Source organism: Schistocerca nitens, chromosome 8 (assembly GCF_023898315.1).
Source record: "Schistocerca nitens isolate TAMUIC-IGC-003100 chromosome 8, iqSchNite1.1, whole genome shotgun sequence".
NCBI lineage: Eukaryota > Metazoa > Arthropoda > Insecta > Orthoptera > Acrididae > Schistocerca > Schistocerca nitens.
In genome coordinates this window covers 286483961-286509157 of record NC_064621.1, presented here as the reverse complement: position 1 = coordinate 286509157, position 25197 = coordinate 286483961, and the positions used below count along the sequence as shown (strand labels likewise).

Genomic DNA, 25197 nt, shown 5'->3' with positions numbered 1-25197 from the left:
CTTATCCTACAATTATAAAATTTGGTTGATTACAGATGGAAAGAATTCAAATACCAGTTTGTCATGCACGACTTCTGTCAATCCATAGCATTACGAATCAACCCTTCATCACTTTGAAACATTATCCAGCCACTACAGGCAAAGCACACGTTTGAGACCAGGGGGTAAACATAACAGACCACACAAACCTTTGGATGAAAAAACAGCCAAAGCTCAGAAGCATGTAAAATCACTCAAAGGCCAACTCTCTTTATCTGAAGACCTTAATGCCAATAAGTTACAGCAGATGTACTTAAAATTCCTGGACAATCCAAATCCTGTGAACATAGTATTTAATTTCTATGACAAAATGTAACATAGCTTTCACCTACTAAAGAACTGACACCTGCAGCATTTGCAATAAAATCTAAGCCACTGTTGCTGAAGTTGATTCACAGATAGCTAGCAGTCACGTTGGGATTTATCTGATTAGGAGGCGGAAATGCCTATCTGTTTAAAATGAACAGTGCAAGAGAGAGGCTAACAAATTTTGTAGGGTGTTTACAAGGGGTAGGGAAAAATTCTCGGATTTTTCCCATTTAAAATACACTTTATCCTGGATGACAGCACATTCTTACCATGTTAAGTGACAATATACTTTCCCTCAAAACAGGAAAGCTTCCTGCCACTTTAGGAAACAATACCCAGCAAAAAAGTTTTTTTTAGTGGTAACATGTACAGTGCATATTTTCATATTACAAAGGTATAAATAAGAATTCTACCACATACAGCACAGTAGCTTCCGAAGCACTGAAATAAATATTGCAATGCACTTTCGTCAGTCGGTCATAGCTCACGTTACGTGATTTCACCACACAGAGCATGGGACACATGAAGTCAGCCAGTAGCAGCATGAAGTGTGAACACACACATAAGGAATGTTCATGGTTTAAAGTAATATACACACAGTATTGCTACAAAAGAAGGCAAGCTTTCATGTAAAACATTGGAATATCTTTTAGTCTGTGCTACCCTTTAAGATATATGTAACACAAATGTGCCAGTAAAATTTTAAATAAGGCATTGGTGGTCTTTTGCATGTGAAATATTTCTAAGCGGAGTGATCCTGAAAGTGTCATCTTGCTGTTGGCAGACACTTGCGTGCGCACTGTTGTTGTAAATTGCACATTTTCTTTGAGACTTTATTCTCTCATTTATGTTTTATTTCTGCAGTACTATTCTGTAGCAGCCAGCTAGAATAAAATTTTTTTGTTAAAATATCTGTTCATACCGGTCAAAATTACAAAACATTAATTGAAAACTGAAGAATGAAAACACCTAAAGTTCCAAAAAAAATTCCCCATTGTCCTGTGGCATATAAATCTTGTTTTAGGAAATAAAACAGGCTGAAGTGTAGAGAAATTAAAAACACAGATGCAATTATGACCAATTATCAGAAAATTCCCCAGTATCTCAACGAATAAGGTTTAATATCAATAGCAGCTGTTATTTTACTCATTTAATATACATTGCCTTGCTACAGAGGATACCTATAATCAAACCATTTCAAAGAAAGGTCAAGATGAAGTTTATTTTATGCTATGGCATTAACCTACTAAAGTCATATCCAGCAATGTATGAGATCAGTGTATTCTGCAATTCTTGCTAAAGACAGAACAAGAACTTCAGTGTGTTTCATGTCTTGTTGAAGGCTAAAGAAAGATTTGGCCATATTCTGGTCAACTTTTTCTAGTGAAGTCATTCTTATCTTTCTCAGAATCTTGTAAACTGGACTTGAATAGTTACTCCTGTGTAACCTTCAAGTAGGTTTTTCTTATCATCAGTGATATCACATTTAATTAGTTGTCCTTGCCTTATACCCCTCTCAATTACTTGAGAATATTAAAGAGACAGTCAGGTGTTATATCTCAAGCATTCGGTGATAAACCTTTTTTTCCCCCCTGAGCATCCACTTACATAATACAGGCACTGGGTGGATTGAACTTCTTGTTTTGTAAATATTGCTTTTAATTAACATGAGATTCCATTTGCATAAAATTTTTAAATGGCTTACATATAAAAGAACAGAAAATAACATGGCTTAAATTTTCAGGAAAAGAAATTAACTTACAAGTACTTATACTGCCGTTATGTCAAAAAATAAGACATGTGATTTCATAAGCCAAACTACAATGCTTCTGTCACTTAAAAAGAAATAATACATATGTATAAATTATCTAAAAATTATTTGTACTTTAAACCTTCAGTACTTACATGTCTGACAACTACTAATGCAATACCACTGCTCACATAAAAAAGAATATATATTCTGCTAACAGAGTAAAAAATATATATATATATAATACATAATCACAGAAGTAATGTCAAATGTCTATCATGTAATCACGGAAAACAGAAGTGACACATGATTGCAAGAGATGAACTGAAAAAACACTAGCTCATTCCACCTTTTGAATTAATTCTTGCTTTTCCACTGAACAAACTGTCAAAAGTCCATTATGTGAATTAAAAACTGAAACATCTTCAATCTCTGATCAGCAACATTTTTTTCCTTACAGTAGCACCACATTTTTGAAGTTTCATTTACTACTACATGTACTGTAGCAATTAAATTCTCATACCAAGTAAATGGTAACCACGCATATGAAAGAGCCATTAAACTGCATCTATGAAATGAGCTAATTCCTTCAACTGTACATAAATACAAAAGGGTGTGAAATTAGTCTAGAACATATCAGTACCAATACGGAGTATCTTTCTTTCTCCGATAACTAAAAAGGATTCTCTCAGTATTTCCCACATTGAAAACAGAACAAATAATACACAGCATCATGGTTCAAACAGCTACATAAGGGACAATCAGCAAATTATGGAGTCTATTTTACAAAGTTATCACAGTACTGAAATCTTTCTGTCCCATGCATTTTTATGCTTGGCTAAATGCCTGAAAGAGATTCTTCCTGCAACGGCTTGTACTGCTATAAATTATTTGAAAAATTTCCAAGTTTCTGACAGGATCAAGACCTTCGTTTTTTGGGAGTATGCAAGAAAGATGCAATTTAAAGTTCCGCTCCCACTTGGATGAGTCAGCAATTAACTTAAGATTTTTTGGTGATGTAGGTGACTGTTTTGTAATAGCAAATTCTATTGTACCACTAGCTTCAAGAAAATAGTTCTCTTCATCTCCTTGTCCTCTTTCATACCTACTAAGAGGCAAAGCAGATCTGTATGTTTCTTTGCATACCTGTACAGGTATCCTGGGGAATTTCTTACCTGTATGGTAAAACGGAAGCTTAGGCTCACTTTCTGGAAACTTATCTTCTACTTTAGAGCATTCATCTGTGAACATTGTTTCTTTAAGATCAGGTACACATTGTTTTCTCAGCTTTCGAATTGCTGGCCTTCTCTGAATTTTAACATAACCTGCTGGTTCAACTGATACCAGTTTGTGTTCCATATGAGTCTCTTGTTGAAAGAAATTCAGCAGCATTTCCTTTCCTGCAATGGTTCTTCCAAACCAGTCCAGTACCACATCATCTGATAGATGGCGCACCAGATGCTCACGGTGATGATCGACAAGATCACAATAAATATTTGCACACTGTTCTGCTGTCAACTTGTCTCGATCAGGAAACTTCTTAATTAGTTCCATTTTTTTTTTGACGAAATCTGTAACAAACAGTCATGTAAATAATTCTGTTTCTTTGGTTTCAGGTCGATTTGGTGAAACTGATGAACGAAGTAAGTTATTTTCATTTTTCAAATTTGACTAGAATTATGTATCAGTAATACACAGTGAAGCAACAGTTATCTATACAAGTATTAATATTGACTGCTTAACAAAAATCACACAAATGTGGGTAGTCAGAATATAGTAAGTGATTAATAGTGTTTTATCACTATAGTATTAGAGATCATACAGTCATGTTTTTTATTTAATTCAGGCTAAGAAACTGATTTTCCTTTTACAGAGGCAATTCAGCATGCTAAACTAGCAGTCTGCAAACCCGAGCTCCAGACAGTGCGACTATATCCGAATGACAATCCACTTGAGGTGGCTTACCCATCATGCACACGGATCGAAAGATGTGGAGGGTGTTGTGGACACAGCTTACTCAGCTGTCAACCAACAGACAGCGAAATAGTAAATTTTCAGGTAAAAAAAAAAAAATTGAGAAAGTCAAGGCTTCTTTAGATTCTAACTTATCTGTACACAACAGTAGTAGTAGTAGTAGTAGTAGTAGTAGTAGTAGTACAACACATGTGGAATAAATACATTTATAAAAATAGATGGGATGCAATCTACAGCAAATGGTCACTTGGACTGTGCCTTACTTGCTGCCTAGCTTATGCAAAACAAGAAAGGTCATACCTGAAGTCAGCAAGTAAGTAAACACCAATCCTGAAAGACAGTATCGTTTGAACTCCACTGCAGCAGACAGAATACCGTAATTTTTAGATGATTTCTGAAATAAACTGTTATACGCTTGATTCTGATGCACAACTGTTGCCCCACAAAGTGTGTGTTTTTACAGCAAACATGTAATTAGTGACAAAAAAAATCTATATAAATATCCTATCATTGCAGGTCTACATTACAGAATACAGAGGTGGAGACCTTCTACAGCAGCAACGTAAAGAAGTTGTTTCTGTGGAACGGCACCTTAAATGCAAGTGCAGCTGTATAATTAAAGAGGAGGTATGAATAAAATAAAATCTAGTTCATTTTGTTGTTTAAAATCTGTAAAATAAGTGACTTTAAAGGATTCTAATCTGTCTTGGTATAAATAGAGCTGCAGCATGAGATAAAAAGAAATGATGGTAGACAATTATGGAGAGAGGGAGAGCTGTAGTGATGGGGAGTATTATCCTTCTACTGGTAGGACAACTCTAAGATCTGCTCGAGTTACGCTTAAAATTACATACCTAGAAACAAAAGTATTTAAAGCTACTCTCCCACTTCTATCATAATCTTTTTTACTGTCACAGAAGGAAACTTCTATCATAATCTTTTTTACTGTCACAGAAGGAAAATGGCTGGAAACTATTTCCTCCACCTCATCTCTCCCATTAATGATCACCGCTTCTATTAAGTGACAGAATTCTTAAACCCTGTGAAATACCAACAGACATGAAGCAAGAATACGTAAAAACTACTACAGCTGCTGAAGCAAGATCAAATATGTACTGTGTGTGTGTGTGGGGGGGGGGGGGGGGGGGGGGGGAGGAGGGAAGCAGCAGCAGCAGCAGCACCATGCATGCAGGCACAAGTTTTTACATATGACATCCCACTATGTGTTGAGATGTACTGGATGGATGGATGGATGGATGTGGTTACTTCAACCGTAGGGTTAGGTATGGACAATTTTATATAAAATAAATTCCACATTCAACCTTCATTATATTTTGTTTGTGAACTGAAGAGCAGGTGCTGGTGGAAGTCACAATCTTTCCTGGCGAATAAAACTAATGCCATACAGGATGCCTAAGCATAAGTTTCGGCAGGACAGCACAGCAATGTGTGGTAATTTAAGTAAATTCTGTTCCGTCTGATGTAATTAATAATGCTGTATAGTGTTAATGCATTTAGTAGAAAATAATCATTACCTAAGCATGTTTGCATGTGCATCATACTAAAACTTTTGTGACTCTGCCTGTTACTTCTGATATACACTGAGGGGACAAAAGTCATGGGATACCTCCTAATATGTCACACCTCTTTGCTAGGCAACACACAGCAATTCCATGTGGCATGGACTGAACAAGACTCTTGCAGATATATTTAGCCATGCTGCCCCTATAACTGTGAAAGTATTGCTGGTGCAGAATTTTGTGCACAAACTGGCCTCTACATTATGTACCATAAATCTTCGAGATTCATTCACGCAAACTGTCCAGACTGTTCTTCCAATTGACATAGCACACTGTCAACCACAAAAATTCCATTGAATGGCTGCAAATGGTCTCCAACTAGCCAAACATAACCATTTCCAGTCAATGATTAGGTCAGTTGGACCAGAAGACCAGTCCATTTCATGTAAACACAGCTAGCTTGCACATTGCCTTGTTAACAAGCTTGGTCCATGGCTTTTTTGAGTATGTGCCACCAGCTCTTATTAACTGAAACTGGGACTTATCCAACTAGGTGACTGTTTTCCAGCATCCAATTGATACGGTCATGAGCCCAGGAGAGGTGCTGCAAGCTATGTCGTGCTGTCAGCAAAGGCACTCACATTGGTCATCTGCTGCCATAGCCCATTAACACTGAATTAAACTGCACTGTCATACTGGATATGTCCCACATTGATTTCTGTTACTATTTTACACTGTGTTGCTTGTCTTTTAGCACTGACAACTCTACGCAAACACTGTTCTCTGTTGCTAAGTGAATGCCATGGTGAGAGGTAATGCCTGAGATTTCGTATTCTCAGCACACTCTAGACAATGTAGCTCTCTGAATACTCTTAACGATTTCCAAAATAAAATGTCCCATGTGTCTAGTTCCAATTACTACTCCACATTCTAGTAATTCCCCTAATGCACCCAGATTCACGTCTGAACATCTTTTCACATGAATCACTTAAGTACAAATGATAGCTCAACCAATGCACTGCCCTTTTCGACCTTATGTATGTGATACTACTGCCATCTGTAAATGTGTGTACACTATCCCTCGACTTCCATCACCTCAGTGCAATAAGGTAGAGAGACACAGAAACAACTGCTGGCTCTTTAGTTTACAGACAGACTATATTACATCCACTTACATGTCTTGCATGTTTGTAATGACCTGCCTGTTATTAACTAAAGTTGATGTGAAAAACTATTTACTGTATCTTCCTGTGCTTCTAGGACTGCAACAAATTACAGAAATATGTACCCAATGAATGTGCCTGTACATGCCAAAATACAGATGAGGAAGAAAAATGTACAAATCAGCAGAATATCAAACTGTGGGATCCGCATGAATGCTCGTGCAAATGTAGAAATACTAGGGAATGTACCACAGGATTCTTCTTTGATCCTGACTCCTGCAGGTAAAGCACCACTTCTTTATCAAAATAATTACACCTAGATCAGTTTTCACAGGAACTGTGATAAGGGTGGGCAGAGAAACTTTAATCTTGGTAGGTTTGTTTCATAATCCCTACCTTCCTCTTCAGAAAATTTAATATGTCCTTCATTTCATTTCTGGAGTAAGATTAACGGGTATAAAATGTTTTTATATTCTGATTGTCTATGACCATATGTTCTACAAAGGCAATAATTAATCAATACACAATTCCAGAGAGGGGAAATGAAATGATATGTACACGATACGATACGAAAGGGAAGCTCGATGTGTTCTGTCAAGTATTTACTCTGCCGTCCCAAAGCTTTTTACGAAAATTCCTCAGCATCATGTAGAAATGTTAATTACCACAAAGGTAGTGTGTGGCAGACAAGTGAATTTAAAGTATTTAAAAGTAGACCAAGCTCTTGGATAAAGTACTTCCTCATAAACTGTCATCTCTCGGCTCAATTGAGTTGGGCCCTAGAACTGAACTGCTTAGTCTACTTTGAAGTGTCCTTTACATGTGTGGGCTGTTCAATGCTTCCTCTATGGTAACAATCTACTGTATTTTGTAAAATTACCTTAGCTGTCAGAGCACAAAACAGTGAAAACGGGTTAACAGCATCCTCTAAACAAAACAATAATTCCAGCAATCTCAAGATAAGCCAGCTAATAAAAAACACACTGGTCAGAAATATCAGTGTTCCAGAGAAACTGATAAGTTAATCCTGTATCAATGTACTGCAGCAACTATACTGAATTTTCAATCCAATTTTCTTAATTTTTGCAGCTGCCAACCATCAAACCGATGGCGAACACCTGGAGTTGAGTTCCCTGGTTCAAGTGTCATTTGGTGATAATCAACAGGAAAACATCCCAGTGTAATTAAAAGACCAGGGGAAACTGTTGCAGTAAGCATGAATTAACAATATCATAAAATTTTACAAACCAGACCAAAGAGACAAATCCTCATTTGCAGCTTAGACTGACTGTATAAATTATTCCTTCTTGTTCTAATGAATAAGAACTGTGAGAAACATAGAATACAGTTACAGAGGAGAGAAATGTTGAACTGTGACATTAACAAATGCTACTCTATACATTGCAAGGTTAAATTTCAGCTGTACATAACTTAAGTGCGTGTAATGTGAGTTAACTCACAAAAATATGTAATGCAATTTCATATGTATTTATTTTGTAAATACTTGTTAATGTATTAAATTAGAGGTTATAATAATGTTGAAATAAAACAATGTAGGTGATCACTGTAGAATAAAGTTATGATACACCTTAATCCTATACAGAACTACTAAACATAACATTCATTCCACTGTAACTTTGCATGTTCTCCCTAGAACCTGCAGTGACAAATCAAAACTTATTTGTTGATAATTGCATTTCTGCAAGCATGTTAGCTTCTTGTCAATGCAGAACAACACCTATTTTTAAGAACTCCAAATTACTGGGATTGAATGGGAAAAAACAATGGAAACCTGGGCAAGCTGTTACAAGCAAAGTTTGAGTTAACAGCGTGTAGCAACTTTTTTTTTTTTTTTTCACCAAATGGTAGCTGTGCTCAAAGCAGTTCTCCTGCCAAACACTAGAGGACAGGCTGTCAATATTACAGACTGCAAGAGGAAACTTTACTAGTGTTCTTAATTTTTTCTTGTGCAAATATTTTTTAATAGCAATGTTCCTTTTTGCATATCACTGCATTTAATAAAGATGTTAACTGCAACGGAATGATGAACAGGTAAGTTTCTCCGAAAGTGGAAACTGATGCTTATCTGTAACTGAATATGAATTGGCAAAGGATATGGCAATTTGTTTCAGTTTTGTTGTGGCTAGTTTGTGTAGTGTAAGCAAATGCCCTGTGACATGTTCGGTTTCTTGCGTAGGCAGCAACGTACATTGTAAACAGAAGTCAATGGCCCAATGCCAAAGAAGCAGAAAAGAAATAATTTCTGGGTCTCAACTGGGGAGGGCGTCAACAAATTTCTGGGTGCTAATGCTACAGTGAAAGGACAGTTCTCTCTCAATGCAAGGAGTGAGAGGAGGGCATAAGAAAAATGCGTTTGTCGCCAGAGAAGTATTCTTCCCTGTTGTACAAAGGTTGCTCCTTCAGTATACACAAAATTTTGGTCCTAAATTGTTCGACTGGTAGTGACTATCTTTAGGGAGTGCATTAAATAATTTTAGGGCCACCATTGGGAAGCTGTTATGTGTCAGTTAATTGACATCTTGGTCTGTCTATACAGTCTTTATAGCAATTGCTGTACTAATGAATTGCACTTCTTTCTGTATGTCTCATTTGTCTCTGTGTGAACAGTGCAGTTGAAAATATTGGCTGGAAAGTTACAACTCCACAACTGGCAAAAAATTGGTTTGTAATGGTCAGTATATTTGCTTGAGGTAATGATCTGCATGGCCTTTTTTGTAATAAAAAAAAACACATTCTTGCAGCCTGCAGAATAGCCCCACATAACAGCCCTTAGTCCGTGCTGGTTTGGAACATACAAGTTTGGTGTGCTGTTGCCCAGTTAACATTGTACCAATGAAAAAGCCCAGAAGCTGCTGTCACACACAGTGTGTATCCTCTGTTTTATCCTCATTAATTTTCATATTGTTCATGATGGACCAGGCCTTGGCCTCACTGAACAAGACTTCTGCTTGTTGAACAGCTTGAAGTCATTCTCCCCTTTGGAAACCAAAGTTGTCATATGTAAACTGCCTATGCCATTAATGAAAATTAAGAACATGGGTCCTATTACAGATCACTGTTGCACACCATGTTTTAGCTTCATGTCATCTGATTCTGCTCCTTGCACTGATAGTCATCTGTTGTTTACGTAGGATTAGAGAGTTTGTAAAACAGCTCCCTCAATACCATATCAGGGTGTATACGTGGACAAGGAAAAAAATTTCCGGATTTCCCGGTTAAAAATACACTTTCTCTCGGGTGACAGTATATTTTCCCTTAGCAATCCTTTGAATGGTTATGGTTTTATACACGGGCGTACAATTTCCCGGCACTTTAGAAATCTAAACTTAGGGAAAAAGATATGTTTTGGAAACATCTTTGATGTGCAGCAACATGTACGCTGCGTATTTTCGTATTACGAAAGTATACCCTGGAATTCCACCAAACACCGCATGTTACTTTCCGAATAATTGAAATCGAGATTTCGCTGCGCTTTTGTAGCTCATGTCACTTGATCTCGCCAGCCGATGACAGCGGATGTTCAGAGCATAGGACATGTGAAGTAGTCAGCCAACAGAAACATCACTGTTGCACGAAAGTTAATAGATTAAATTAATATACATAGTGTTGCTACAAGGAAAAAAGTTTTAACACACAATATTGTTCTCAAGCTGCAAGAGAAGCTAAGCTTTCGCATATACTGTTGATCTTTTTTTACGCGTGTTACAGTTTAAGATATATCACACACATGTGCCAGCAAAATTTTTAATAATGGCATAATGTCTGATCTTCAGGGTTCGAAATTCTTCAAAATGGTGCGTCATTAAAGAGTTGATTTTTAAATGAGAGTCAAATGCTCTGTGATTTAATAAATTCATGGTACATTCTTGCACACAGTTCAACTTACGTAAAAGGATATTTACTTTGAAAGTAAAGCTTTCCAAACCACTATTCGCACTATTTCCCGCAACCTGCTACAAATAGGTTCGTTTCAGCAGTTGCCACAAAGCACAGATAACAGGCAACACTGCACTTTGGTAGCTATCATGACGTAGGAAGCCAGTATGTAAGTACGTGTAAAACATCGAAAGATCATACATTGTCGTAAAAGGAACAAGACATCAGAGTATACGGCAAGAGCATTTTATGAACAATATTAAAATGTGCACAATAAAAGTGCATACTGAAAGTGCACATTCGTATGTCCGGATTCCCAATGAAGTAGACCTCGACCTGATATTAAGCTTTTCAGTGTGGTTTTCAGGATGTAAATTTTCTTGGAGCACCAGTACTGTATTATATCATGTTTGGTTCTTTATTATGACATAATGCCATACATGCTAGAAAATGAAAACTTGCATTTGAAAGGCAGCGAACAGTTGACACTAACCAGTACTGTGGAATTAAACATTTCGTTTCAAATACATTGACTGCCTCTGCGGAAAAGATTAACAAAAGTCAAATTTCTTTAGCAAACAGACAAAAATAACTTCATTGTTCCGCAAGGCAATTAACGCTTGACTGTCAGAAAGGTGGAAACAAAATAAAATCTGAAACTAATGACATATTTTAGCCTTCCGTAATTATGTGAACGTGTTTTAATTCACTTGACGTGACAGTTAACGAAGGGGAAACAGCAAAATCACTAAACGTAAACACAGGTCATGTGGAGACTACCCACTAGAACTCTTGACTGCTCTGCACATCAGCCCCGGATCTACGACATTTTTGAACTGTCAATACTAAAAAACAAATCGAATTTTCAAAATATGTTCATCTTGTAGCGCACATCTTTCTAAAAAGTCTGAAACATAAAACATATGTATTCGAGGAAATGTAAGACATATTATTTGGTCTTAAGTACTCCAAAGTGCAGTGCCACGCCTCTTCATAAAGCAATTTCTCTACCACACATCCAAACTATATTCGCGCGAGTGGAAAATGAAATGTCCTGTGGTACCTCTCCTGCTTTAAGTCGGCCGGTTTGACAGCCTGCCCCTCTTTAAAAAAATCTCTCAATTAATAGCGGATGGGATTATTTGTAATGGAGAGAACAAGAACTCTTCAGAAAATCTGAACTCCTTATTGCCTATTAGTTACTAACTTGATGTTTTGTGTGACAAAATTAAATATAGGATATACAAAACCAATACTGACAAGAGATAAGCAAGAAATTACACATTCCTTGAAACCTTAGCTCCTAGCATTTTTTCTCTCTGATCTTGCTACAGCTTTACATGATGTGCTTTCCTATCTGCAAAAGAATCTATTACCTCATCAAAGTTCGCCAAACGAAAAATCGAAATGTCGCTATCTAATACTGCAAAAGCTGTTAATACAAATAGTACCCAAGAGTGGTGTGGTTTCTTGATCTGATTACGTCTATTTTGTCACTGTCTGCTAGATAAAACAAAATAGGACTTTCTAATATGGCAGCAATTTTGTAACACACCAAATAAACGAGACTGTTTTGGCACAAATGGCCATTTTTATAACACGACAGAATACACTCCTGAAAATGGAAAAAAGAACACATTGACACCGGTGTGTCACACCCACCATACTTGCTCCAGACACTGCGAGAGGGCTGTACAAGCAATGATCACACGCACGGCACAGCGGACACACCAGGAACTGCGGTGTTGGCCGACGAATAGCGCTAGCTGCGCAGCATTTGTGCACCGCCGCCGTCAGTGTCAGCCAGTTTGCCGTGGCATACGGAGCTCCATCGCAGTCTTTAACACTGGTAGCATGCCGCAACAGCGTGGACGTGAACCGTATGTGCAGTTGACGGACTTTGAGCGAGGGCGTATAGTGGGCATGCGGGAGGCCGGGTGGACGTACCGCCGAATTGCTCAACACGTGGAGCGTGAGGTCTCCACAGTACATCGGTGTTGTCGCCAGTGGTCGGCGGAAGGTGCACGTGCCCGTCGACCTGGGACCGGACCGCAGCGACGCACGGATGCACGCCAAGACCGTAGGATCCTACGCAGTGCCGTAGGGGACCGCACCGCCACTTCCCAGCAAATTAGGGACACTGTTGCTCCTGGGGTATCGGCGAGGACCATTCGCAACCGTCTCCATGAAGCTGGGCTACGGTCCCGCACACCGTTAGGCCGTCTTCCGCTCACGCCCCAACATCGTGCAGCCCGCCTCCAGTTGTGTCGCGACAGGCGTGAATGGAGGGACGAATGGAGACGTGTCGTCTTCAGCGATGAGAGTCGCTTCTGCCTTGGTGCCAATGATGGTCGTATGCGTGTTTGGCGCCGTGCAGGTGAGCGCCACAATCAGGACTGCATACGACCGAGGCACACAGGGCCAACACCCGGCATCATGGTGTGGGGAGCGATCTCCTACACTGGCCGTACACCACTGGTGATCGTCGAGGGGACACTGAATAGTGCACGGTACATCCAAACCGTCATCGAACCCATCGTTCTACCATTCCTAGACCGGCAAGGGAACTTGCTGTTCCAACAGGACAATGCACGTCCGCATACATCCCGTGCCACCCAACGTGGTCTAGAAGGTGTAAGTCAAAACTACCCTGGCCAGCAAGATCTCCGGATCTGTCCCCCATTGAGCATGTTTGGGACTGGATGAAGCGTCGTCTCACCCGGTCTGCACGTCCAGCACGAACGCTGGTCCAACTGAGGCGCCAGGTGGAAACGGCATGGCAAGCCGTTCCACAGGACTACATCCAGCATCGCTACGATCGTCTCCATGGGAGAATAGCAGCCTGCATTGCTGCGAAAGGTGGATATACACTGTACTAGTGCCGACATTGTGCATGCTCTGTTGCCTGTGTCTATGTGCCTGTGGTTCTGTCAGTGTGATCATGTGATGTATCTGACCCCAGGAATGTGTCAATAAAGTTTCCCCTTCCTGGGACAATGAATTCACGGTGTTCTTATTTCAATTTCCAGGAGTGTATAATCCACGAAGTACCAATATCAAATGCCTATTATGCCTACTACAAACAAAAAGCTTTATACGCACCAGCTTCTCAAGCATGACATCGAAAAGTAGTATTACGAAATTTTTATATAAATTTGGAATCCTCTTATTCTTCCGTAATTTGTGTGATGTCCCTGTTGCTTCTCCTTCCCCGTTCTAACAATCTTGTCATCACCAATTCTGTAGCTATTGCTGCCATTGTCAAAATTTGTTCGCCGATTAACTTCACTAACCCTGTCGGAATCACAGGTGTAGTTATCCCGCGATTATTTTCCGGTTAGGCATTATTACGTGTTCGAATAACACGTTTTCCACGTTACTTCCAGAATAGAAATTACGCATCTGCTAGCTGGGGACTGTACAACTGGTCCTTACTAGTGTAGCGATCGTCAAAAATTTGTCAAAATTTCATTTTCTTGGATTCACCGAGAAGATAATACGTAATCTTTCTCACCTGTTATTCCTGTCAGTTGTTTATTTCCATTCTGGTAGTCTGAATCTATGGATTTCGCTAGTAATTATAACAATGCTGATCATTCGCAAATCCAATCAACCACATAATCGGACAACGATTGGCATTCATCTGTTCGGCTTTACTCCCTCAGCTCATATTGCCCCACCCTCTTGTCTGCAGAAAGTTATTTTTCTATATGCAACGAGGATTCTCCTGACAGGACATCACATACACTATGCATGCATTCTAAAGTCAACTTATGATTCATTCAGAAAGCACGGCCCATGAATAGGTTAGCATAGGATGGTGCCATGCGAGTGCTCAAAGCCATATCGCGAATTCGTTGTAGGTAATGCCTTCAAAGGAGAAGTAATTGTGGGTGAGGATACAGTTGGTCATGGAGACTAGGAAGAAGGTTGTTGGTTTGGAATCCATAGGGTGCCTAGAAAGGTAGTGTTCGATAGCAATAAGGCCATGGGCATTAGGTATGTTAGTGTACAGGGACAGGAACTGTGGAGAGTCGGTCAAAGAAATGGTTGGTATCTTTTATATAGGAGGATAGGTTCCGGGTAATAGGTTGAAGTTATTGGTCTACGAGACCGGAGATTCTCTCAGTGCGGGCACAGTAACCGGCCACAATGGGGCTTCCTGGGTGGTTGGATTTATAGACTGTAGGAAGCATGTAGGTGGGAGTGCAGGGAGTGGTAGGGGTAAGTAGAGAGACATACTCTGGGAAGAGGTTCTGGGATGGGCCCAAGGATTTGAGTAGTGATTGGAGATCCTGCCGTATTACTGGAATGGGATCACTGCGGCATGGTTTGTAGGTGGAAGTATCGGACAGCTGGAGTCCTTCTGCCACGTTATCCTTGTGGTTCACAACAAAGGTGGTAGAGACTTTGCCTGCAGGTAGGATTATAAGGTCGGGGTCAGTTTTTAGATGATTGACTGCGGTTCTTTCTCCGGTTGTTAAGGCTAGTTTGCATGCTGAGGGATTTGGGGAATGACGGTGAGCCAAGGTTAAAGGTTAAGAAACTCTGGGAAAGTTAACTGGATGGATCACTCTTGGATGGAGGAGTGAACTGAGTTAGGCAAGGTTCAATATTGATCTTTGGTTGAGTCTGATTGGTCAGGTTGGTGGCGAAAAAGTGTTTCCACTGTAGGGACCGGGAGAAGGAGAGAAGGTCTTTAAGTAGTCCTGCATGGCTGAATTTGGGAGTGGGGCAAAAGGTGATTCCTTTGGAAAGGACTGATATTTCTGTGGGACTAAGCCTTCTGGAGGAAATATCTGAGAGACCTCTCATGCTGTAAAAGTAAGAAACAAATAGCGACAACAATGTCAGATTCCTGGCACATGTAGCTTGCCATCAAATAGGAAACACACACACACACGCACGCGCGCGCGGTTGGTCGAAGAATATCTGTTAAACCACAACAAGGGAATGGAGCAGAACAAAGAATTTGTGCAGCAGAGGCCGTCAACGTGTTTGATTCTTATGGAAGAACTGTTACACCAGTTTTAAATTCAATCCCAATGATAACACAATCACATCAAAGAATGAGTTATCGACTACCATAGACTTCTTTCGATCAACACAAACAATCGATTGTACAGAAGTGGGATGGTCATCCAATGTTAACATATCAAATTTTTGACTTTGAAGTTATAAAATGACACTGTCCACCTGTACAATGCTGCCATTTCCATAAATTTTATGAATAAACTGTGAAAGTCAGCAGGTTAGATTACCTCTGAGAAGATAGTCCAAGTTCTAGAAAAACCTAGGAATATAGTACACACGAATAGACATCAGTTTTTTCAATGCAACTCCTAAGGGGATTAATACATTCACCTGGTTGGTAAAAAGTCAACTTTACTTATGATGGTGTCTCAACAGAACATTAAAATTGTGCCAACATGAAAAGTATTACCCTTTAGCCAAATTTGTAACCAATCAATGACTCACTGCATATTCTTGATAGATATAAATAACGTGAAGTAACATTCATTTACATAACTAAAGATAAGCAAAGAACCCCTTATTGCAGACCTATTCACTCCTGTTTTCAAAAATGGTTGAGAAAGCGGCCTATGAAGGAATACTGAATCATTTAACTGAACAGAACTTGTCAACTGCCTCTCGGCATAGCTTTCATACAGAGTTCTCAACAAAGAAAGCAATGAAATACCCAATGAATGAAGTGTTATCAAAGCTAAATTATCCGAACTACATGCAATTTGGGTCCATTTTGACACTAAACACTTTTGTTTTTATTTATTTCATTTTATTTCTCAAACTAGTTTCAGTGACAATATTGCTGTCATCAGTCGGTTTCTTTGTATCTTTACTATGCGTTTTCTATATTTAAAAGCAACTGCAAGCCGACCAACAAATATGAGTACATGATAAATTATGTAACAACCTACTGCACACCAAAACTGTATCCTTAACACTACTGCAATTCCCATTAGTGTAACACTGACGTAAAAAAGTTCACTTTTTCGTGTTTGATAATAACAACCACCCATACAGCTGCAGATGACATAATGTATTCTGAACAAACAACAACCAAAACAAAACAAATGCTGGAAAATAACAACAACAAACCTAAAAGCCTCAGAGTGACAAAGTAAGATATTATGAAACTATTCAGAGAATACAATATTTGGAACCACACAGGACATACCTTAATAGTGTTTTATAATGTTTGTAATGACACTATTTTTGCACGTTTCAGGGAAAAAATGCTGATGGTGATATTGTCGGTGAAACTAGTTTGGGGAAGAAAATAAAGCAAATAAAAAGTTTTTTTTAATACACAAAAAGTTTCCAGATAAAATAAGTTATCCAACTGATTTATATTTTGCAATCTTTCCACAGCCTTTCATTGCACTGATGGCAAAATGAAATGTTAATAGCATTGTAGAGAACCCACTTGTGTGTTCAGAGTCTCACCTTACAACACAAAGCAGTGTGTCCTAGATTGAGTCACAACAATGACTAACCCCAGAATGGGGGAACAAGCCCAAACTGTCATATTTTTCTTAACTTACTTAAATTATATTCCAATTACTTCAAATGACAGTTCAAAATTGTGACTGTCTGTTGATGACATAAGCATAATAATCAAGGGTTCTATATTAACTTCGAGAGACACCTCACTAGCTGGACGAGGCAGCAACTGATTCACAGCTGACAGTTTAATTCTTCATCTCACAAAGGTACATATTACGTAACTTCAAACAAGCAAAAAAAGATTTCCCAGCACCAGACAGAGAGATTAACTGAGACAGTAAGTTAAAATGAAGTCAACACATTATCTAAGCACAGAACTCAGTTCACCATGTTTTGCCCTTAGAGGCATTTCTCATTGTCCTAACCTAAATGTACCAGTTTCTCCTTATTTTGTATATTTTCATTCCATGTTGCTTTGTGGAATTAGCTTCTGGGGCAGTGCACCTAAAAGAAATGAAATGTGTATTCAACAGAAGCAAGCAGTAAGTATACTGTGTGAGTAGGGAGACCCATCTCGCAGAAACATTTTTAATGATTTTCGAATTCTTGTCCCAACACATTTACTACTTAATGGGTTTTGTTGCTAATCGCAGAGAAACATTTCAGCTGAATTGTGATCCTCATTACCACAGTACATGGAAAGAATAATTTTCATGTTGACTGCTTATTTGTTTACAGTCCACGGTGGAGTTACATATTCTTGAACACAGTTATTCAAACACACATCACTGTAACACAGCAATAAATTGAAATTAGAAACATCTCTCAGTAGCAAAGCAGAATCCCACATCCAGTGAACCAACCAGCCAAAAATCAAACACCAAGGAGTCCATAAAGCAGGGAAGGCGGGAGGAATCAGGGTATGAAAATCCAGTATTTGATAGCATCGCTTAATCAAGCACGTCGTACATATGCAGAAAAACCTCTTTCCTGAGGACAACCCAAGTCATATAGCTACATGACTAAAGGCTACAAAAACAGACCAAACTGCTCACTCACACAGTGTCAGAGCATGTGCTTCATCACTCTCACTAGTCAGCAATACTGTTATTCCCACACGGATTATTTTGTTTGTTCAGTACACAAATTGGTGCAAAAAGAGACGTGGTCACGCAAGTCATGGTATACTCTCTGTACCCACTTTTAGAAAGCTCCATTGCTGCCCAACAAACTACGTAAAGAAGAAATAATGTTAAAAATTATACGAATGACATTTATCCTATACATTACCATACACTTGCTTAAACAAGGTATGCTAAGGCTGACATACCTCACTGTTCGAACTTGCAAGCAAGTTTTGTTGAAAATCATCAAGTCATGGGGTGTCTGTGTATATGTTAAAGAAAATTTTAAATCCAATGAAAATGATATAGAACACATTACAGCTTAATTACGAAAGCAAAATAAAATTATTATTTGCTTGTACAGGTCACCAGATGGAGAGAAGACCATGTTGTATAATCAAACAGAGGAACTTCTGGAAGAAATAAACACTCAAAAGGAAAATTTAATTATATGTGGTGACTTGAATACTGATTTCTTAAAATCTAATAAATTCAAAGACAATATTTACTCCAGTCACTCACCATAAGCACAAGTGTAACTGAAGCGAGTCAGGAAAAAGCTACCATCAGAGTGATAAAGAAAGGATAATGAAGGGATTCCTGTATACCCAAAGTCTACAAATACTGCCTGTCTTGTTTGTATCATATATGAAATACTTATTTTTAAAAAAGGGCATCTTAAAAAAAGATCATATGTTTGAACGTAACTATGAACTACATGCATATGAAATGAGGCAACTTAACCTATGTATACGTACATACAAACTCATGGAAAAGAAGACACCATACAGGAGCTGTTATACAGAGTGAACCAAAAAAATGTTTGCAAACTGACATGGCACATCAGGCATATAACAAGAATCAGTAAGCACATAGAAAATGGGAGGTTGCAGAGGCCATCTGGCACTACTAAATGGCATTGCAGTTATTTAGTTACATGTTACAAATGGATGTCCACTACAGGCAATGCTTGAAGTTTTGTCTAAATTCATCGAAACACACCTGAAATTGACGCTCCACGGGACAGCACACCCTCTGAAAGATACCTGGTGCATCTCGAAGACATACCACTGCTGCAACACTCCTGCCCACTAGGTCCTCTGGTGATTTAACAAGTGTTTCATACATCAGGCCCTTCAGATATATCCCATCCCCCCCCCCCCCCCACACACACACACAGGAAGAACCATCAAGGTGGCCATGTGACTGATCCACTGTAATCAAGCAAGTGGCCAGGATAGGTTGCCTGCAGATGTGCCCACATTTGCTGCTGCAATGCATGGGGGGAGGGGGTTGTGGTGCTGAAATCGAATGCAGTGAAAAATAGGCATGGGAACATCATTCAGTATGTTCGACAGAACCTATCACAGGAATACAAGATATGTGGGACCATAGAGTCAGTTAAGGAGAATGTACAACCCAATTACACAGTCTCCGAAGATGCCAGCCCAATAAATTAAGGGTAAATTAGCATTTTGAGAAATGAGAACATGTAGCACATGAATTAACATCCACCCCTGTAGCAGGTTGTGATTGGTCATCACACCCTTGAGTGAGAATGCAGCCTCATTATTGAGAAGTATACTCACTGTGAAACTTCTGTCTGGCAGACATTCCTGCAGAAACCACCACACATACCCTACAGCACTTTTAGTCTTCCAGTTGTAATGCCTGGATGCACTGGAAATGAAATCCTTTGTTGTGTACAATGCGCCTGACAAAGGGTTGGGGGGACATAAGTGGCATGGGATACACCTCATGTACTTGTTGATGGCACATGCAGCACCCTTTCAAGAATGCTTTCTTCCGCATAACTGTGTGTTGTTCACTGGTGACCAGAATCTGGGTTGTGCACCTGGAAGAGCCAGTTTTGCACAATTGGTAATGCAGGGTGCCAAATAATGAATGGCATGAAATATTTCTATCGACAATTTTGCATGATACAATCACATGGCTTCTCATCCACTGCAGTGGGTTGCGCCATACATCGAATGCTTCTCCGCCATTTTGCAGCATGTGTAGTTAGCCATGTTACTTCCAACGTTTCCAAGCCATGAATGGTGACGGTCTCCATGCGCTTGCTTACCAACACCCTCTCCTAACTGTAGCGACATCCCATGGCGTTTGCAATACCCAGTTTGTATGTGATTACAGATCCTTGTTGTATGCCTGATGTGCAATGCCATTTAGTAAACTTTTTTTGAATCATCCTTTTTACTGTATGTCTTCTGACTTCAAATTCATGTAGAAATTAAATATTTAAGGTAAAGTTGAAACTGTTCTTGCTTGGTGTGGTCTCTGAACTTCTGGAACTCATAAGTAGGAACTTAATCCTGATTTATCAAATACTGTTTATTTATCACACGTAACAACTGTACTAAAATGATTTCGTGGTTCCAAGAAATAAATTAATAGTAACGTACTGCAAACTAGGCTGTGTTTTTACAGATGTAAGTAATTATTTCCTCTGAAAAATACCTGTCATCAAGTAAATTTTAGCTACCAATAGGACATTTGGCAACTTGAGATGGCAGAGGCTTTTTCAAAGAAACAACTTTCTTTAATTGTAAGTGATTACATTGACCTGCAATAAGAATAAATATCAAGAAGCAACGCACAGCAAGAGCTTATATTTATTGTGATTTACTTCTATTTTGTTAATGTGTACCGATTCTTTCCACATGCCTGAAGGTTCTCCTTGATAGGATGTATGTCAATGTGATGGGTGAATAAATCATTAGTCTTACATTCAAGTCATACACACAAAAGCAGTAAACACAAAATTACCATCAAAAAGCAGCACTTTACCTACCTTCCTTCAAGAATTGTAAAAATATTTGTCAAAAATTTGCAATCACTTGCAACAAATAAATTTTATTTCTTTGACAATTTCATGCACCTAGTGTCCTTCAGAAGATTAGTGTAAAAAGTAATACCATATCTGTACATGTACTGTCGTCCATATGACACTTGATAATAATGTGTTGATTCTGATTTTCTGAAGAAGGGCACTAGGTGCCTGAAACTGGTAAAGAAATAGAATTTCTCTCACGCAACTGTTTAAAAAAAAAAAACTGGCCCCACATCAATTTACACTATCTCAATAGAATATTCAATAATCGAGGCACTGCAAGTGTCCACTGCAAGCGGCCGATTCCACCCGTCTACTTTGACCCATGACGTCACCAATATGGCGGAAACCACCATTCACAACAACTCCCATATTGCACTTATGACGTCATTACGTAAACATGACAACAAACACGAAAATAGATCAAAAAACAATCACACACATCTTCCTCCAAAAATATAATGACACTAACGGGGGTGTTTGGGTGGGGACAAACTGAATATAAACACATGCCACTGTACCAAAAGACACAAAACGACAAAATAAAATGACCCCACAACCTTCCCAAATACCACTACACACCATATCCTCTGGAATCGGTCACTTGCCTTGACCTATATAGCCCAACAGCAACTATTGATACCACATTATAAAACTCCGAAACGATCACCAACGCCACAATTATTGCTTAAAAAAAAAAAAAAAACACCCTAGAAAATCCAAATTGGAGTCAAACATTTCCCTTGACCTATATATGTCAATAGCAGCTCACAATACCAAAGCACCAATACCTACGACCACACATTGGAATCAAACACACTTTTCGACCTATAAAGCTCAACAGCAGTTCACGACACTACCCATAGCTACAACCACACATTGAAATCTAACACTTCCCTTGACCTATATATGTCAACAGGGGAAAAAAAAATTCTCAGCCCACCCACAACCCACCCCCCGAAAATCAAAGACCCATAAACAAAAACCAAAAAAATCTCAATCACACACTACAACTCAACAACAACTGCAACAAAAGAGATCCACCACAACAAAATCACAAAACAACCACCACACCCCCACCCACCTACCTCCAAAATACCTTGCCAACAACTAACCCCCCCCTCCGAGCCACAGCCACTCCCCCCCCCCCCCCCCCCCGACACCTTCGGCCTATAAATACTACTAACTGCCCTTAAAAAAACCCTAAAAATACAATAGCCATCAGAGACGCTCTTCTGCCAACAGAACTCATCTAAATGAGACTGAAGGTTAGAAGAGTGCCTCTTCCCCCTCCCAACAACTGACTTAACAGCCTCCAAAAACCCCTCTATTGTATTCATATTGTATTCATACAGGCCCAGGTCTCACAATTTTTAAACTCAACATTATGATTAACTGCTAAATGATTGTACCCCGCTCACACAAACCCCTATAAGACGAAAATGTGTCTCCAATTATGGTACTCCCCTCTTCTATGAAATCCTCAATTAATCCCACTAATTCCCTTTTTGTCTGCCCCTCCAAAACCCTAAATAACATTCTGACCCCCCCCCCCCCCCCGATACAACAGACCCCCCACACCCATACAACTTCCTCCCAAACTGTGACTCGTCAACCTCCACCACCAACCCAGGCCCACCCAACTTACCCCTGTACTTAATATACTCCAAACACACTTCACGACAAAATGAAAACCATTCAAGCACAGTCCTCTCACTCACACCAATCCCATGCACACACAAACTGTGGGAGGATAACAAAAATGATAAGTCATTAACACAATTTCTCGAATGCTCAACTTAAGACTTCTCGAACCAGGAAGCTCGCCTTATAGAGTGCCATAGGTTATTCCTACGGCACCTCTACATGTAGCCGTCCCTGGTCCAAGATGCCGGAACTTTCGTCAATCACATTTCCTCCGGACAGACAGAGCACATCACCCCTTTGGCCAACAGCCCAAAAAGCTGGAGAAACTTGATGAGGGACAAAGCACTGTCCCCCGATCTACGCACACAAACACTTGTCAGTCATATCCACACCTAACAAATGCATAAACAAATCACACAAGACGAATGGCAAACAACACTACAGTAACTTGGAAACTATTCCTGCAAACGCATAGTCAACACAAATACCGAACGCGTCAAGGACTAACATGCAACTAAACCCCCATACAACACGTAACACGCAACCCATAAAAACCCCAAGAGAGAGCACCACCGACCGCATCAAAACAATACCTATAGACCCGCCACACTCACAAACTAAACGCCATGCCGTCGTGATGTCACACATCACAATAGGATTACGTCACGGGTCAAAGCCAACAGGTGGGATCGGGCGCTTCCACTGACCCATCCAAAATAACCATTATCATATAAAATATAAGAGTTCTTTAGACATGATTGAGAATAACAAAGCTATTAACAGTAAGGCTTGCAAGGAGGCAATGTAGTCACTGGCTCACTAGTAAACAAGCAGTGTCTGTTGCTGCAGCCAACTGCTACTTGAACCATAGTAAGTATACTCATATAATTCGCAAGATCGTAACAATGTTAAGACTTCCCTGCACATTTTCATTCCTAACTTGTTACATACTGCTGAGAACAGATAGTATATATCGTAGATACACAAATTACACAAAGCAAATAAATCATGGAAGTTACATTAACACAGCAATTGTCATTCGCATCCGACGGTGGTATTTACACCCAACACTAGTAGTCACAGAGATAGCAGAGCAACTAATTTGTCAAAATAACAGGAGTAACTACTACTCAGAATGACTGTTGCTATAGGAGCTATACTGTAAACAAATATCTGTAGCTACCATGTTTGGGGCCTAATCTTATTCAAGTAAAGTACACAGAAAATTAATAGCATCATTACTAACGAAAGTTGTATAGTGAATCTTGCCAACAGGATGAAAAACGGCACAGAATTTCGATATTCAAGAACAGACAATAATATAAAAACATAACAGTGAAAGAGGAATGGTATATAAAAAGAAGAAATAAAATATGAGATAGTGACATACATTCACACATGACAGAAAAAAATGTTTGAAAAATTAGTTGATAACATAATATGCAAAATCAGTTTATGCTGACAGTAACGCCTGTAGCTACATATCCAAAATAAGGTTGTCAAGACATGTATTGGGGAGGGGGGGGAGGAGATATTTTGTAGATTCAAGAGCTGCGTGTTTTTTTTCTATATATTCACAAAAACACAGTGCGCTGCCTTACATAAACATTCCACCACACCAGTTTGTAAATAAAACTAACACCTTGTACATCAGACAATGTAGAATAAGAAAATTATTTCTAACGACTTAAGTCGGGCTATTTTCCTTCCTCCCAAAATGTTGTCGACGTTATTCTCACTTCCCTTACCATTAAAATACGTGCAACAATGTCAGAATGTTGCAAATATTGTCGTGTCTACGAAACTAACAGACGTCATAACTTTCTTTGGAACTGATGGTTCCAAAAAGTAAACCTGACTCTCTCACTTTTACTGTTCTGTACAACTATCTTACATGTGTTTGGATAGTAACACAAAACTACAATACATGAGCAATTAAATTACCTCTAGATTCGAAAATACTCCTAATACATCACACTGCTCAGCTTCTCGTTACTAAGGATCATCGGAGTCTACAGTGTTTGATGGCACTGGTGTCTTCTGGTGACCGCCTGCAATAAAGATAGTGCAACATGCAGCAATCTGCTTAACACAACCAATTCTTTAATACTATTTCTTACGACCATGTACATTAGTTGTTCCACTGCTCCTAGTTTGTACGTTTAATATGAAAACACCTCGAACGTGTTTACTCATGTTACAAGGTCTTACACAATTTGACCTGAACGAGACTGACACGTGTAGTCTGTCATAACTCTTTCCGCAAAATTAACATTTGTCCGTATACATGCATGTCCGTATTTAAACAGATTATAACACTAGGTTAGAAGTCTCACAACTAGAGTGTACAATCAACTAAAACAATGCATTAATCATTGCAAAACGCACACAACTTTATCTTCACAACATGAACTTTTTCCCGCCCACAATAACTTAGTTTACCGCCAACCAGAGA

At 39.2% G+C, this 25197-nt stretch overlaps 2 protein-coding genes across 6 annotated transcripts in view; one reads left to right on the top strand and one right to left on the bottom strand.

Moving 5' to 3' along the window:
• The window catches only part of LOC126198784 (vascular endothelial growth factor A-like), a 101546-nt gene extending 93241 nt beyond the window's left edge, over window positions 1-8305 (top strand). The window contains exons 3-7 of the mRNA XM_049935350.1: window positions 3715-3741; window positions 3972-4156; window positions 4589-4699; window positions 6853-7037; window positions 7845-8305. Of these exons, the coding sequence (XP_049791307.1) occupies window positions 3715-3741; window positions 3972-4156; window positions 4589-4699; window positions 6853-7037; window positions 7845-7911 (575 nt within the window). The 3' untranslated portion in view covers window positions 7912-8305. The remainder of the gene's footprint in view (window positions 1-3714; window positions 3742-3971; window positions 4157-4588; window positions 4700-6852; window positions 7038-7844) is intronic.
• Window positions 1533-25197, bottom strand: LOC126198785 (uncharacterized). Of its 5 annotated transcripts, none has more exons than XM_049935352.1 (3): window positions 25131-25197; window positions 24687-24793; window positions 1533-3669 (listed from the first exon to the last, which is right to left on the bottom strand). In XM_049935352.1, the coding sequence occupies exon 3, from the start codon at window positions 3650-3652 to the stop codon at window positions 2927-2929; it is 726 nt and encodes a 241-aa protein (XP_049791309.1). In that variant the 5' UTR covers window positions 3653-3669; window positions 24687-24793; window positions 25131-25197; the 3' UTR covers window positions 1533-2926. The 5 variants fall into 5 exon arrangements, with proteins under 5 accessions (XP_049791309.1, XP_049791310.1, XP_049791312.1 ...); XM_049935353.1 differs by lacking the exon at window positions 25131-25197 and adding an exon at window positions 24873-25007; XM_049935355.1 differs by lacking the exon at window positions 25131-25197 and adding an exon at window positions 24979-24997.